Source organism: Chaetomium globosum, genomic scaffold (assembly GCF_000143365.1).
Source record: "Chaetomium globosum CBS 148.51 scaffold_1 genomic scaffold, whole genome shotgun sequence".
Taxonomy (NCBI): domain Eukaryota; kingdom Fungi; phylum Ascomycota; class Sordariomycetes; order Sordariales; family Chaetomiaceae; genus Chaetomium; species Chaetomium globosum.
Window position 1 is genome coordinate 4,371,646 of NT_165976.1, and position 15,239 is coordinate 4,386,884.

The 15,239-nt window shown below is 55.5% G+C and overlaps 6 protein-coding genes across 6 annotated transcripts; 3 read left to right on the forward strand and 3 right to left on the reverse strand.

Moving 5' to 3' along the window:
• Positions 1–823: 823 nt before the first annotated feature.
• Positions 824–1,386, forward strand: CHGG_01421 (uncharacterized protein; the record flags this gene model as incomplete). The annotated part of the gene is made up of 2 exons (XM_001220641.1): positions 824–1,254; positions 1,362–1,386. The coding sequence occupies 2 exons, from the start codon at positions 824–826 to the stop codon at positions 1,384–1,386; spliced, it is 456 nt and encodes a 151-aa protein (XP_001220642.1).
• Positions 1,387–1,633: 247 nt separating this feature from the next.
• CHGG_01422 (uncharacterized protein) lies at positions 1,634–2,873 on the reverse strand (the record flags this gene model as incomplete). The annotated part of the gene is made up of 4 exons (XM_001220642.1): positions 1,634–1,691; positions 1,744–2,509; positions 2,571–2,622; positions 2,742–2,873. The coding sequence occupies 4 exons, from the start codon at positions 2,871–2,873 to the stop codon at positions 1,634–1,636; spliced, it is 1,008 nt and encodes a 335-aa protein (XP_001220643.1).
• Positions 2,874–3,924: 1,051 nt separating this feature from the next.
• On the reverse strand, positions 3,925–5,868 carry CHGG_01423 (uncharacterized protein; the record flags this gene model as incomplete). The annotated part of the gene is made up of 1 exon (XM_001220643.1): positions 3,925–5,868. The coding sequence occupies one exon, from the start codon at positions 5,866–5,868 to the stop codon at positions 3,925–3,927; it is 1,944 nt and encodes a 647-aa protein (XP_001220644.1).
• A 571-nt stretch (positions 5,869–6,439) lies between these two features.
• Positions 6,440–8,492, forward strand: CHGG_01424 (uncharacterized protein; the record flags this gene model as incomplete). Its single annotated transcript, XM_001220644.1, has 5 exons — positions 6,440–6,692; positions 6,805–6,881; positions 7,107–7,195; positions 7,570–7,587; positions 8,015–8,492. The coding sequence occupies 5 exons, from the start codon at positions 6,440–6,442 to the stop codon at positions 8,490–8,492; spliced, it is 915 nt and encodes a 304-aa protein (XP_001220645.1).
• Positions 8,493–9,123: 631 nt separating this feature from the next.
• On the forward strand, positions 9,124–11,094 carry CHGG_01425 (uncharacterized protein; the record flags this gene model as incomplete). The annotated part of the gene is made up of 3 exons (XM_001220645.1): positions 9,124–9,230; positions 9,342–10,868; positions 10,920–11,094. The coding sequence occupies 3 exons, from the start codon at positions 9,124–9,126 to the stop codon at positions 11,092–11,094; spliced, it is 1,809 nt and encodes a 602-aa protein (XP_001220646.1).
• A 698-nt stretch (positions 11,095–11,792) lies between these two features.
• On the reverse strand, positions 11,793–13,353 carry CHGG_01426 (uncharacterized protein; the record flags this gene model as incomplete). Its single annotated transcript, XM_001220646.1, has 2 exons — positions 11,793–12,554; positions 12,775–13,353. 2 exons carry the CDS (start codon positions 13,351–13,353, stop codon positions 11,793–11,795), a joined length of 1,341 nt encoding a protein of 446 aa, XP_001220647.1.
• Positions 13,354–15,239: the final 1,886 nt, after the last annotated feature.

Sequence of the window (15,239 nt, forward strand, 5' to 3'; positions counted from 1 at the left end):
CATTAATTGGGTTGGCATTGAAGAAAGCGCCGTCGACAGTAAGCCTTCCTCGAAACTTCCCCACGGTCTCATCAGCTCCAACAGCTACCAACTAAAAGTTAAGGCCACCTTACACAGTACAGTCCGCCGCCACAGCTGATCATGCGTAAGCCAATCGGCGATTGGGCGATGCAGCCATGTGGCTGTCCCTGCGTGCGGCGGGGCAATTTCAGGGTCCCAAACGCTGCTTGGCTCCACTGTCCTGGGGTCGACGAGCTATTCTTGGTTTCACGTTCTTGGCTTCGATGTTGCCAACGACCGAAACAGCAGGGCCCTGCTAAGTCGTCTGATGTGTGAAGAGTCGGAAAAAAAAAATCAAAAAGTTTGTTTGCGACGGGGGTTTCTGTATGGATATGATCCCAGCTATCCGGTTCCGTAAGCGACAAGCCGAGTGGCGTTATCTAACAATTGTCTCCCTTGCGTGTTAAGTATTGTGCTGGAGACTCGCCCTCGGGCTTTATCCCAGTTGCGGACAACTACTAACCTCAGCTATAAAAAGGGGTTATGGCTAGTTCTGACAAGAGGGTGCTCTACTTAAGATGGAGGTTTGACATGGTTTCCCACCCCTCGTACTTCGTAATCCCTCCTCGAATCACTTTGTTATTTCGCCTTCCTGTTCGGGGTCGGCGAGAGTGACTCACGCCGTCCCTTCTTCCTACACCAATCCAACGATTTGATATTATCAGGGGACTCCCAACTGTTCCTCCCATTCCCTGCCCTACTTCCCCAAACAACACAGAGAGAGCACCAACCCGTCAACCACGACGGTCCATCCTCACGCACGATGTCCCAGACCGAAGCAAACCCGCCCCAGGCGGCGGCAGCGGCGGCATCATCAGCCCCCTTCCCCCCGCCCACCATCCTCACACTCAGCAAATGCACGCTCCGCAACCTCCACCCAGCCGACGCGGCCGCGATCCAAGCCGCCTGCGACTCGCCCGCCATGGCCAAGTACATGTCGTACCGGTTCAAGTCGCCCTACACGATGGAGGACGCGCACAACTGGATCGCCTTCGCCAGCGCCTTCAAGGCGCCGGGTTCCGACGTGGTACCCTCGCTGGCCATCTGCGACCCCGTCACCAACGTGCCGATCGGCGGGATCGGGATCAAGGTCAAGACCGATGTCGAGGAATTTTGCTTCGAGGTCGGGTACTGGACTGAGGAGAAGGTCTGGGGCAAGGGGATTATGACCGAGGCGTTGCGGGCGTATTCGAAGTGGGTGTTTGAGATGTATCCGAAGGCGAACCGGCTGGAGGGGATCGTGTTTGAGGGCAATGGTGGGAGTGCTAAGGTGCTGGAGAGGGCTGGGTATGTGTATGAAGGGACGAGAAGGAAGGCGGGGACTAAAAATGGGTGGGTGTTTGATATTGCGACGTACGGTTTGTTGAGAGAGGAGTGTAATTGGTGATCTGTCAAAGGATGGCAGGTAAGGCGTAGCAGATGGAAATCTATCCCATGGTTATTTGAACTAAATGTGAATATGTTTGGGTTATATGTTATTATTCTTTTTTAAACCAAACCACTTGGTGAGACTCTGACGCAATGCCGAATACCCCCTTTAAGCAACACCACGGCAAGCCAGCCACTTCAGCTCCTAAGCCTTCAGTCGCGCACTGCGGGCAAGATCGTCCTGGGCATCCTTCACAAGGAAACTAAATGAGCGGTTAGCAAAGTCCCCTCAAAGCCCAGTCAACAAACACTTACTGATAAAACAGCACCGCTGGCGGGATCGTCCCCAGATGCCACAGGCTGTGCGCATCTACACTGTCCCACAACGGCGGGAAATCAAACAGCTCCATGCTCATCGCCGCCACCACCCACATCACCACCAACCCCGGCCACAGCGCCCACGTCTTGCCCGTCTGCCGATACCTCATCCAGCTAAACCAACTCCACAACAAGTTCTGCACCACCCCACACACCACACACGCCAGCGTGTTATACGTGTAATCCCACCGCCACAACCCAAGATACGCGACATGGCACGCGTACAGCACCGCACAAAGCGCCGTCCACCCCCTCAACCCGCGCACATTGCCCGGACGATCCAACCGCCAAATCCGCACCGCCGCATAATACATACCATACAACACCGACGCCCCCGCGGCAAAATAATCCAACCTCTCGGTAACCCTAAAATCCCTCGTATGAAACACGGCACTCAACAACCACGTCACCATGCCCAGCCGCGCCAGGAACACATAAAACGGCCTCATCGAGTACACCGCGGGGATGCGCGGCAGCACCTGCCGGTGCAGGCCGTAGTAGTGCGCGGCCAGGTTGCCCAGCGAGAACACCACGCTCAGCGGCTCCTGCATGCCCAGCACGCGGCGGAACGGCCACTTGCCGTGGAACTGGACGACGGGGAGGGATGGGGTCGTGCCGGTTTGCCGCGTGGTGGTGATTATTTGCTGGCAGGTGTAGTCGCATTCGGCGGGGCAGGTCCAGAGGAGGAGGCGTCGGTGGAGGGCTGGAGGGTGGTGGTTAGTTATGGTGGTGTGTGGGTACGTTGGGGGGGGTGGCCGGCGTACGGATGGAGGTTTGGTGTGATGCGTCGGGGCCGCAGTTTTCGTGTTTGCATATCTGTTGAGTGGAAGGCGGATTAGTTAGTGAGAGTATTGGTGTTGTGGCAAGCTACTATGCGGCGGCGCATTGGGCTATGGTTTGTGATATTGGGGAGCTTGTGATTAGGGGAGACGAACCTCGACACATTCTCTAAACTCGGGCAGCTGGTCGCCAATTGATGCTGCCACCGGGCGGGCGAGGAAAAGAAAGGCTACAAATAATAGCGACCCTAAGGGGAAACCCCTGCGCAACCCCCGTGGGACCATCATTTTGGTGATAGCATAAGGTGGTGTTGGTAGGATTTTCGGAGCTGGCGGAGAGAAGTTGGGAGACGCGACCTCGGGGCGCCAAGTCGCGATGCCAATTAAGCTGCCGGCCCCACATGGAAGGGGAGGGATCTTGTAAGGCACGACATCCAAATCCTAGCCGGACCCAGACCAGAACAACCGACAGCATTCTTATAAAATAGCTCTTCGGGCAACATTGTGACGAACACCGAGCAGAGCAAAGCGCAGCATCTTGTCACTAAACGAGATTCAGTTCTATAGGTAGCAACTACATAGAGCAGCCGAGTAGCTGAATCGCCAATATACATTTCATAAAGTCCCATCACCCGTATCGAACTGCGTCACCGCATCAACATTCATCATCGCCCCCAAGGAGGACAGTCGTTTTATCTTCAGGCCCAACTCCCATCTATGCAGAGCCGCCAAAATCGCCAAGTTAAGTTATACGCCGCCTCGTAGCGAGACATGCGATGAGAGAAAAGAATATGCCCCGTATAAAAAGAAGGGAAGTGGGGAGAGCTGGAACTCCAAGGGTCGTTTCGTCCGTTCCCATCGTTTCGTATCAGTCGTAATTTTTCATGAAGCCGTCCATGATGAACTTGTTGAGATGAAAGAAGAAAAAGAGAGAAAGAGAGCGAGTGGTAAGACAAAGGAAAACAACTCTCCAAGACATCTCCGCCAACGGCCCACCGAGTGGGTATATGAAGAAGGAAAACAGAGAATAAGCAGACGCCCACCGCGATATGAACAAGCTCCAAAACGATAAATGTTCAATCCAACTAGCGGGGTATTTCCATCCATCCACACATCGTAAATTCATACCATCAGTCCAAAAACCTCCTTGACGTACGTGGTATCGTTTAAACGTCATCGTAATAATCGTAGACGCCATGCCGCAAATCCAGAAAATGCGCTCCCATTAGGAAATACGCAAAGCAGCAGAACATGTACAGTGAAGCGAATGGCACCGCCAGGAGTTGATATGGGGTGAGGGTGAGGGGGTGGGGGTTAAAGTTTCGTGAAGCCATGGTGTTTAAAAGGGGGACTCGGAGCGGTGGGTCGTATCCCGCTGCCGGAGTTCCTTGAGGCGGTGGTCGATGTAAGCGAGGCGGTCGGCGAGACTGTTGCGCGCGGGTGCAGGGTTGGAGTCGGTTGAAAACTGCTGGATTGTCGCGAACGGCCGGCCGAGGACGCCGAGATCAATGCTGCCGCCCTGGTGTGCGCGGTGCATTCGGTGAGGGAAGCTGAAGCTGGAGCCTTCCCCTGTGAACGGGGAGCCGAGCCGGGGTGGGGGTAGTGGCAGCGCCGACTCGTCGAGCTGCGTGCCGACGTTCGGCATGCTGGTTGAGGAACTGAGCGTCGGTAACGACGGGATTTTGGGGATAAAAAAAGCGTCGTTGCGGTTCGGTTCCGTATTTTCTTGAGCGGGAGCCGGGTTCGTTGTGGCGGTCGCAGCAGCAGCAGCAGCAGCGCGAAAGCCCGGTTCGAGCCAGAGGTCAGAACCGATGCTGGGGCGCTTGCGCGGAATGCCGGATTGTGTATGCCGCCGCTTTTGGGTCCCCGATCTACTGAGACGGACGGGCGACTGGAGCGTTCGCCTTGCGCCAACGGTCTGTGACTGTCGACGAGGCATGGGGCCAGGCAGGCCGAGGACGGCTGCGAGGGAGCCAGAAGAGCTGGGCCCATAACTGCTGGCGCCGAAGGGAGATCCCAACCGGTGCCGTTCCGCGAAGGAGGGTTCGCCTTCAAAAGTGCCAAGAGTTTGGTCTGCGAGGAGTGGCGAGCGGCTTGGGGCTTCAGGTTCCGGATTTGAAGCTGACAGTTGCGCCAGAGGGCCATTGGGCTGCATACTTTCCGACGTGCTCAAGGCAAGCGAGAGAGACATATCCTGCGTCGCGAACGCAGCCGGTGAGCGGGCCGGTGTGGAGCGGCGGTTCCAGTGACGGGCAGCAGCCTGCGTGAAAGGTGTATGGTTTCGCGAGGCAAATTTGTGATTGTTGGCTCGAGAGCCGGCCTTCAACTTGCACAAATCTCGCAGATGCGCGCGGGTAGCGGCACATGTATGGGGCCACTGAATGAACGTGCCCGAGACGTCCGCAGTCGGAGTGGCGCTCCCGCTCTTCCTACCCTCGCCAGAGCCAGTCGCTTTGGACAGGGCCTTGGAACCCTTCCAGCTCCTCTTTGCCTCTCGCGCAACACGGACACAGACGCCATGCGGTGGGATGCAGTTCTTGCCCATGCGAAACGGGGTGACTTTAGGATCCTGGAGGTACAACATGAAAGTTGACCAGAGGTGGTCGCTCATCGCTTTCGTCCAAGGGGCTTTCCTCGCCTTTCCTCGGAGGTTTGCAGGGCCACAGGATGGCGCATCATCGTGGAGGGTAGCAAGGTAGTTGTCCTTCTCCTTGCTCTCGTCTCCAAAGTTGTCGTAATGGTAGTCATCTGAAGCAAGCGAGAAGCGGCTGAACAGCGATGCGCTAGTTTGTGTTGACCTTGATGTTGAGGGTCTGCTAGACTCATAGTCAGGCTCTGGTGTCGACTCCACGCTGCTGATGGAATCAATCGTCCAATTGGGATACAGAGAGGCCGGCAGCGAGGTTTCGAGTTCGGGCGCCGGTGTCTTCGGCGCAGGCAATCCCCGACCCTGGGGCCTTAGGAACTGCATATCCCCTTCATCATGGTCGCGATCGAATTCCGGAAAGGGGCAAGGCGCATTCATGTCGTAGTCGTCAGGCGCGATCTCGGGTTCCTCGATGCTCGGTATTGGGACATCAGCGGCAGCGACAGAGGCGAGAAAGTGCTGTGTTGGCGCCGTGAGTTGAGAGACGACGCGCCGCCTCAATTTCAGGCGCGGCCTCGGGGCCGAAGGTATCTGGACGTCATCCATTTGGGGGAACGGTTCCGGCGTCCTGGGCGCTTCGTAGTCGGGGCACTTGAAACCCCGCGGAAGGGTTGCGGGTCCGGAATGTAGATTCATCTTGTCTCGAGATTGGAATGTCGAGGTATCATGAAGGGGTCGAAATGTGCTATTCCGAGAGTGCCTCTAAGTCAACACGCGAAAAATGCTCATGCGCAAAAGTAAAATGCGCGATGGAAGCCGTGTTGAAAGTGCGCCGACAGATGTGCGGAGGGCCGCCGGATTAGCGCGGGCGCGTCGGTCTAAAACGGATGGCTGGGGTCGGCGGACTGGGTTCTTGTCCGTCAAAGTCCAAGCGCGGCACAAGAGCTATTCGTCAAAAGGCGTCCTTCGTATATGTTATGTCGAAGTTCGAAAGTCGTCAATCGAAGAGGAAAATCGTGACCGAGAGATAGGAACTAGAGAAAACCAATAAAAAAAAAAAGAGATAATGAAATTACGTGTCGAGTCAGGATAACCTGGAAACGGAGGGGATGGTGAGCGCAGCGCTTTTCGGTGGTGTCTTGCTGGCCGTCGTGTCGTGATCTCATTAAAACACCGAAGACCTTGCGCCGAGCGCGACTGGTCGTCAACTGAGTCGCAAATGAATGACTGCGCTGGGGAAAAAGGGGAAGAAGCGGGATCTCCGATGATGGGGTGCCCGTTGGGGATATGTAACGACGGATGCGCTCATGCAAGAAGGGAACAGACGGGGGGTGGGCACGGGGGCGGGTTCGACAGCGCACGGCAGAGAACTCAGGTGCCCAGCAGCCCAGCAGCCCAGCCCGGGCCGGGCTCCTTTGCCCCAGTGCCCCCAAGCGCCATCCACCGAACGAGCAGCGAGCAATGGGGGGGAGGACTCTGGGAGTGGAGACGGTGCAAGGCCCCTGTGAAGAACCTTGTTGGTGCAGCTGCAGTTCGAATTCCAGGGACCCCCGTCCCCAAATCGACACACACTCGACACACCACGGCTGTTGCGTGGTGGAGCAACTGATGCTTGCTGCCGCCGCCCGATAGGCGCGGGCGCCGGGAACGTCGCAATGGGTCACTTGTTGAAGGCGCAAGCTGTCAACGGCTCGCTGATTTGTGAATTCGTGAGCCGACTGCAGCAAGCAGGGACAGCAACCGGCCAACGGTCGGGCAGGGCGATGGGCTGGTAGCAACGCGTCGAGACTCACGACAGATTTGATCCGGGTTGGTCCGTTCAAGCAATGCACGTTCCCAAAGGGGAGGGAACTAACAGTGCTCGATGCGGTCTATGCATGTACATACATACAAGTACGTTCAGACGGCTAATTCAACACTCCACGCGCACCTAGCGATGCGCTGGGACGCCGCTCACAACGAAAGACCCGAAAAGCTCAAGGAATGAACCCCTGGCTTGTGGGCGTGTGGAGTTCGACAGCGAGTAAGTGGGCTTGCGGAGCGCCGAGGCAGATGACTTGGAGTTCTCGATTCGCAAGCTTCGTGAATCCTTCTGCTGTAGCGTCGAATCCGCGCGTCGCACACAGAACGGGAAGCTCGAGCTGTGCGCTGTGATCGAATAGGTGTAGCTTGTCCGATTGAGGCGAGGAATTGAGAGGCTGGGAAGCGTTCATGACGCGCGAAGTCTCGACATGCGGGCTGCAAGCGAATGGAAACCGCGAGGGGTCGCAGTCGACGGTGCGAAGAGATACCTTAAAATTACAGTGCATTGGCAACATGGATATCTCGCCCCGACCAGGTAAATCCGCGCCTGCAAATTCACCGTTACGGAAGTTTATGCTTGTTTATTAATTGCAGTAACGGCTCCGGCATTAGGTGTGTTGCACCCGGCGAAAATATGAATGTCGGGCAACAGAACGGGAGGAGAAGAGTTCCTGTTGGGGAGGTGTGGTCGGGATGACAGGGTGTGGTGCACTGTGTGACAGACGAGGGGTTTGAGATGGAACAGGGAACGAAATAGACGCGTTTTTTCGCGTTAAGTGCGCGCGAGACGAGACGCGAAGTTTAAGTGGCTCTCATCCAATCAAGACCTCCTTCCCACGGCCATCTTCCGCACACTCATGAGGGGCCGAAATGGGAGCGAATACTTCGTATTGCACAGTAGGACATTATCATATGATCTCCCATGTTTAATGACGGCAAAGTTATCTGCCCTATCTACTCAAACACCAGGGCATTTACTCATTGCTTGAAACAATGGTCTTTAGGACGAGCGTTTTGCGACTCCTGTGTAACATGTGAGCAAGCAAGACGCGCTGCCGTCCCGGCTGTCTGTGCACTCCACTGCAGTCAACGTGGCCAGGGATGGACACCACTTGGGGTTGTATCGCGGGATCTTGTCAGGTCTGCTCACCGCTTCATCGGATAAGTCGTCAAAATCCACACCGAGGGTGAACGACCGATCGGCCCCGGCTGCGTTGAAGATTTTTGACCCAGGGGTTCCTTGGGCTGGCTTGCAGGCGTGGACAATGAATCCCACAGCGATGCTTCCCAAACCTGCAGATCCCTACAACCATCCGAGGACGTCTGCAACCGTGGCCCAAGCACGTGGGTTCCTCTGTGCAACACCCACTTGGGTACCTGGGTACTTCGTACCCCCTGAAAACCGCGGGGTGGGAGGCGAAGAGCAGTTTTCGACAAGCATCCACGCGTGCCATGATCCAGATTCCCTTTTCCCTGTTCGTATCCTCAGTATGGAGAATCGAGGACCCCGGTCTTAGACACACTCAGCCATCAACCGACGACACTGTCAAATGTGCCAAGAAATCACTTCAGACGACGAATCACTTCAGACGACCGACGAGAGGCTGAAGCCTTCCGTCGTCCTCTCGTCCATCTTGCTAGACTTGAGCTCGCTGCAGTTTGTTGGTAATCGTTTTCGCGACTCCAACATCATTGGTTCGTTTGAGCCCGAATTACCTATCGGGAGGCTCTTGTCCCCGCGCTTAAGTGGTCAAGATCCGTTAACGGGCTAACAGCCCAGCGGCTGTTGGTGCTACGACAGAGATAGAGGGCAATCAGTTCTCTGCCGCGATAGTCGCTCCCGCCTTGTCTGTTCTGGTGTCCAGTTGTAATTGCCCACGTTTGAGGAAACAGCATCTTGAAGTTGGGCTTGCCCTGCTAGTGGTTACCACCACTCGCGCAAACCCTAAAGGTGCACCTAGTGGATGTTGGGCAGACATGCCTGTTTGCATAACCCCACATCCGTCCGACGCTTCCCACTTTCCAACTTCAACTTTTGGTGCACGAGAGAACAACCCCCAGTTCCAGATTCGACCATTTCTCAGCATCAACCCGTCCTTCTTGGCTCATTTTTTTGGTTTTTGGTTTTCGAAGTCGGACACCGTCGAGATGGACGCCCTAGTTGATATCATTACGCTGGAGAACCTAGAACAGAAGTTGCCGCGATGGGACCCCTCGGGCTCCAATCATCTTTACGCTTTGGTCGATATGGGAAGGTAAGCTCAAGCTCGACACCCCCCTAACCCCCTGCACCATGGCCATGGGTCATGTTAGCCGTGCCATACTGCGTACAGAATAATCCCACCACTCTAACAGATCTCATCAAGCAACGGCATCCGCTTCTCCGTCTTGGATCTCTCCCCTCCGCGGACACGGCTCCTGAAAACCGTTTACAGGGAGCGGGCCGCCATCTCGCTGTTTGATGCGTTGAATGGGCCATCATTAACTTTCCCCGACGAGACGATCAAGCTGGTCTCGCGGACTCTGGCACGTTTTAGATCCATCGCTATCGACGACTACGGCGTCCCTCCAAACCAGTTGAGGGTTTTCGCAACAGAGGCGATGCGTCGGGCCCAAAACGCCACGGCTATGCTTGAGTCCATACGGGAAGCGTCCCCAGATCTGTCCGTGTACATCCTCGCGCCTCCAGTCGAGACCCTTTTTGGCTCAGTGGGGGCCCGCTCGGGCTTCGTCGATGTGAAGGGTTTGTTCCTCGATCTCGGCGGAGGAAGTGTCCAGATGACGTACTTAGACTCCTATGCCGCGAAATCCGGTCCCCGAGAAGATAACGTTGGACCCGAGGTGGCCGCCGCGCTCGCTGGGCAAAGTCTTCCTTTTGGGGCTGCCCGCCTGATCAAGGTGCTGGACAACGGCGACGCTGCCACCCAAGCGTCCGAAATATCAAGTCTTCGCGCGGGCATGAGCAAGGCGTTCCGGACATTGTGCACTAAGTTCCCATCTCTTGCCGCCGATGCCACCGAAGCCCATCAGAGCGAGTCTCAAACGGAAGCTGCAGCCACGCCAGGGATCGACGTCTATCTCTGCGGAGGTGGCTTCCGAGGCTACGGGAGCATGTTGATGCATAGGCATCCTATACAGCCGTATCCTATCCCTTCCATCGGGTCGTTCACCGTCTCAGGGAGTGTGTTCGGGCAAAACAAAGATCTGCTCGAGTTCAACAAATCTTTTGACGGCAAGATTTTTGGCATGTCGAAACGCCGGCGGGCGCAGTTTCCTGCCATTATTGCTGTGGTCGACGCACTCATTGCTACTGTGCCCGCTATTCGCTCAGTTACCTTCTGTTCTGGGGGGAACCGCGAAGGGGCTTTGATGATGAGCCTGCCACCAGATATTCGGGAGAGTCACCCCTTGACACAGTTCGGGGATCTCATGGGGAACCCCGAAGGTTACATCATGGGCTCAGATTTAGCAAGTGTTGCAGACGTTCTTGATGCGCTGCGGTCCGCATTTCCACCTGGTCTCAATTTGGCCACCACGACCACGGTGTTCAGTTTGCAGCTCGGTACGCTTTATGCTCACCAAATATGGGCTCAGTTGGGGTGCGAGGCTGAGAAGAATGCATCGGCCACTTTGCATAACGCGATCAGTTGCCCAGACCAGCCCGGGCTGACGCACCTCGCCCGCGCCGTCCTGGGTGTCACAACTTGTGCACGGTGGGGAGCGAGCCTAGCACCCATCGACGAGCATTTATACAAGAGCCTCCGGGCCTTGATGGATGCGGCAGATCCAGATGCGACATTTTGGGCCGACTACACTGGCGCCGTGACCGCAGCTATGGCGGCCCTGGTGAAAAGCTGGCCCAAGACGCAACGCGCTATCCAAGATAAAATCAGGTACGCACCAGGCTTTCTACTTGTTTCTCATGATTCTAAATAGAGAACTAGCTTTCGGTCGACCGCGGAGCAGGGGAAGACGCTCCATATTCGACTCGACATCTTCGTCAATGAAGAAGCAGCGTTAGGAGTGGACCTTGACGATGTGGCCGGCCATTTCAAGAGTTTGAAGAAGCATAAGCATTGCGGGAAGAAAGTCACGGTCAGCATCAAGCCACTCCATTGAGAACGGGTAACACAACGATGTTCAGCTCGTCCCATACCGTGCCTGTGAGGCTAGCTTACGGCCGAAACTGCCCCAGCCACACGGGTCCGGATCCCCCACAACACCGTATTCGTCCTAACTACTACCCGCAACATCACTTCAAACATTCTGGGATACATTCCTCAACATTTTGTTGCTTTACACATGGAAATTCATTGCTCATGGCCGCCGCATGCGCCCCTCCACCGTAACCGAGTCACGGAGCCGGACGCTTCTCAAAATGCCGCCGCCCCTTCCGATTGAACTGAGACCCCAACATATGAAACAGCTAAACCGCATCAAAACGCCAAACACCCTGCCGTTTTTCAACAAAAGTCTTCGTGGTGTTTATTTCCGGACTGGGCGAGTTTTCGACAAGAACTTTGTCTCCTTTTTGACGATGCGTTCGATGAACAACCCATCCGTGGGGGACACCTGGTGTGCCACTCGGCCGTCTATCGGGTAAAGTCAGCGATTGTCTATCTCCATCGGCTCGTGGTAACTTACAAAAGTCAGGGAGCATCTGCCAGACTCTCTGGTATGCATCGTGGAGGCTCTGATCAACCCTGAAGACCTGAAGATCGGCGTCTCTGATCTTCTCGATTGTGGTTTTCTTGTGAAATATCCCGGAGTAGATGACGATGATGCCATGGAACAATCGCTCAGTCGTCTCTCGAAACTCATGTCTCGTCACGTCCATAGGCGCCACTGAGTTCTCGGTCAGCATCCAGGAACGAAACACTGGTGGCAATGAACTGACCTTCGATTGGTATTGGGGCAGCATTCGTTTGTTGTTGCTCCAACACCCAGCTCCACGATTGGCGATAGGTCAGCATTAGCTGCCACAACGAAAACCATTTCATGATGTCGATCTCCGTTGCTGCAGGGCGAGATGTTTCTTTCCCGGAGATGTACTTGTCGATTTCGGGGAGGATGTTCCGCTCGAGTTCTGATATCTTCTGGCTGGCAAATCGCCGAAGCGAGTCCTGAATTGCCTCAAACCGGAGGTCAAACGGAAGTCCTCGGGACTCGGGCTTTTCTCGAAAAAAGAGTTGCTTGCAGCCCCAGACTTTCCACATACACCTCAGCTGGAAAAGGTTCGACAGCAACCCCCCAGTCATCTGCTGCCCCGCAGGGCGCATGTTCATCCTCGCCTGACGAACAAACCTGACGAGCAGCCTATCCATCTCAGCCTCGAAGTCCATTACCGTCTCCGCTAGGATCTGTTGTTCCATCCAGCGACATATTACGTCTTCCCAAGTTTCTGTTTCCGAAGGCGGTTCACGCAGTGCGATATCCAGTCGACCCTGACCCGGTGGCGCGAAGGCACGAGCCTTGAGGGGGAGCCAAGGGCTGTTGACATCGTCGGAGCAGGAAATGAGCAGGTGATATACATGATACTTGCCCGGCTGCTCGCGACTTGGGTTGTTCCAGTTCCACCGCTCTGATCGAAGAGTCAGTTCCATTGGACCTCTCACGGCACATTGTTGGCAAATCTCACCAAATACTTTCGGTATCATCTCCAACAACGGTGTTCGGATGCATGACAACCTTGGTAGCGGCCGATTTTTGCACGTCGCGCAAATCTCATCCGAGTCGCACTGGCATTGGGAGTCAGCAAGAGGTTGGAAGCCCTACTGTGAGGATGTCGCAGACACTTACCCCTTTCCTGTTCATCCTACAAGGGTAGCAAGCCCCGAGCTCCCGAACCCTGCCTGTCTCTTCCCTATCCTTGACAACTCTCGTCTTCTTCTGATGCATCTCTGCGGGCGGTGATGGCGAAGGTGACCCTTCTAGCAAGATATCTGTGTCTCGCGGAGGAAGGGGTCCCGAGAGCTTCGGCCAGACGTCAAGAGGTTGGGTTTCTCGTGCTGGGTCGTCCTGCATCTGGCAATCCTCGTCTTGGTTGGCAGTCTCCGGGGGGTCCAGCATAGGACAATCCTCGTCTTGACCGGGACCCGGCGGGGGGGTACTGGCGGGGGTCACGGCGGAGGGCATGACGGCAAGCTTCCCCGCCGAGGAGGGAGCATCAGACTGTGTGGTTACATCTGTTGTCGTTCCGGATGCATAATATGCACTCCAGTCGAAGAGGTCCGAGTAGTCCTCGGACGTCGAGACACTTGTGGTCTCCCTGTCATCGACCCTGGCAAAGTTGCTGTGGGGCGTAGGGTCCTCGCAGAACGGCTGCTTGGGACCCGTACCCCCATTGAGGATGCCGAAGCGGTCTGAAGTGTCAGACATGTGGCCCCACGTCTCCAATCTCGGAACTAGCGGCAGGTTGGCGTGAAAGTGCGGCCGAAACGAACAATACAGGACGAAGCGGCGTCAAACAAGACTCACGAGGCAACACCAAAGTGGCCAATGGGTTCAGTAATGCAGGTTACGGCACTGCTCTAATCAAAGGAAAGGGGAGGTTTGGGCAGTCAAGAGGAGTGCCCCCTCGAGTTTCTGTACCCTCCATCATCACCTCGAGAGCCTCATCACCCTTCTCCAGTCTGCCTTCCCTTCACACACACAGGCGCAACGGCTCTTACAACGACTGCCCTTTTCGCTGAAGGAGAGGGGTATGATTGGTGGGATTGTGAACCAATCAAGCCCTGCTCCAGACCGATTTCTGGACGACAGGGGTGGGCCAGACACAAAAAAGGGTTCATGCTGGTGTTGGCCAGAGTCTTTCACTCCCAGAACCGCCTCCGAAGTACGAAGGAGTTAATCCTCATGAAGCCCTTTTTGGGACTCGATCTTGTATGAAGCAGTGCTCAAGTTGACTTTCTCACGTATCCAGCTCGCAAGAAGCCTCGGTCCGTGCCATTTTGCGCTCTCGACCGCCTGACATAGTTAAGAGCCAGCAATGATTGATTGCCAGCAATATAATGACTAGTTACCTAGTTAAGACCAGGGAGCACTGCGGTTGATCTGGCGAGACCTCATTTCTTGTTCAGCTCCGTCCTTGTGGGGCCGGTTTCTTCTCGGCAACGCCATCCCGGGCTGCCCCACCCTCCCAAGTCGGCGGGTACACAACGACACTGCCAGGTTTGGCTGCTAGCCGTGCCACCGTTGGGCAGAGGAGAGATTCGTGGCCAATGTGTGAGTGGATCGGCTAGACCTGTAACAGTCACAAGTCTCAGCTCCCAATGCCTTGTGCGTTCTCTTCTACGATAACTTGCTAGCAAAAAAGTGTCTTGCCCATGAGTTGGAACCAGAGCGCAGTTGCGCCCAGTATGGTGGGTGGAAGGAAGCTTGATTGGGGTTTGTTGTCCAAAAGGGGACTCGCGCCGCAGAATGGGGCTGGAACATTGGGGTCGGGAGTTGGAGTTGGAGGTGGCACGGGACGGCAAAGGGCTTCAGCGCTTCGGCGCGTCAGCGCGGTTGTTTCGTGATTTTGGGGGGTGAGGCCTGCTGCCGTGGACCCCCATTGCGCGGGGCACAGTTGCGCCAAAGCGAACACACAGGACAGGACGCCAGCTTGTGCGCATGCGTGTGGCACACCATCTCCAGGCCCGTCACCACCTTGGGTGGGATCATTAAGGTAAGGTACGCTGCTGTGCCTTGGACACACAGCGTTGGCCTCGTCGCCATGCCGCCGAGGCTGATCTTGGGTTTCAAGCTGGATCTTGGCTCGTGGATGAGGCTATTGGGTTGTATTTCAGTTTGCGCAAGACCGCAATGAGGGTTGTGTCTATCGCGGCCGGTTAAGTTCTCGCAATAACATTAAAGTAGTAATAACAACTTTTAAGCAGGACAATCCACTATCGCTTACGAGGGATAGTCACAACCCCATTATGCAAGCAACCTACCACCCAATATGTATGTATGCACATCCACACGTACGCCAACAACCATGGCCCAGTGCCTGGGTGACATGAGTGACACCGAATAAGCAAGGCAATCTGTATACAACGTGGGGGCCTTGAGACTGCCTGGGCATCCATACATCGTGGAATTGAAAAATCGGTGAAACAACCGGGTGGCATGGCCCATTAAATGCGTGGCAGGTACCCTTGCATTACTAGCATCTCCGAGAGCTCCCCCCCCATCACCTGCCTTGCCCTCCCCTGGCCACTTTAATCCCCCTCATCCCAAAACTATGAAATCTATTCTATGGACAAACCCATGCTGCCTCCCGT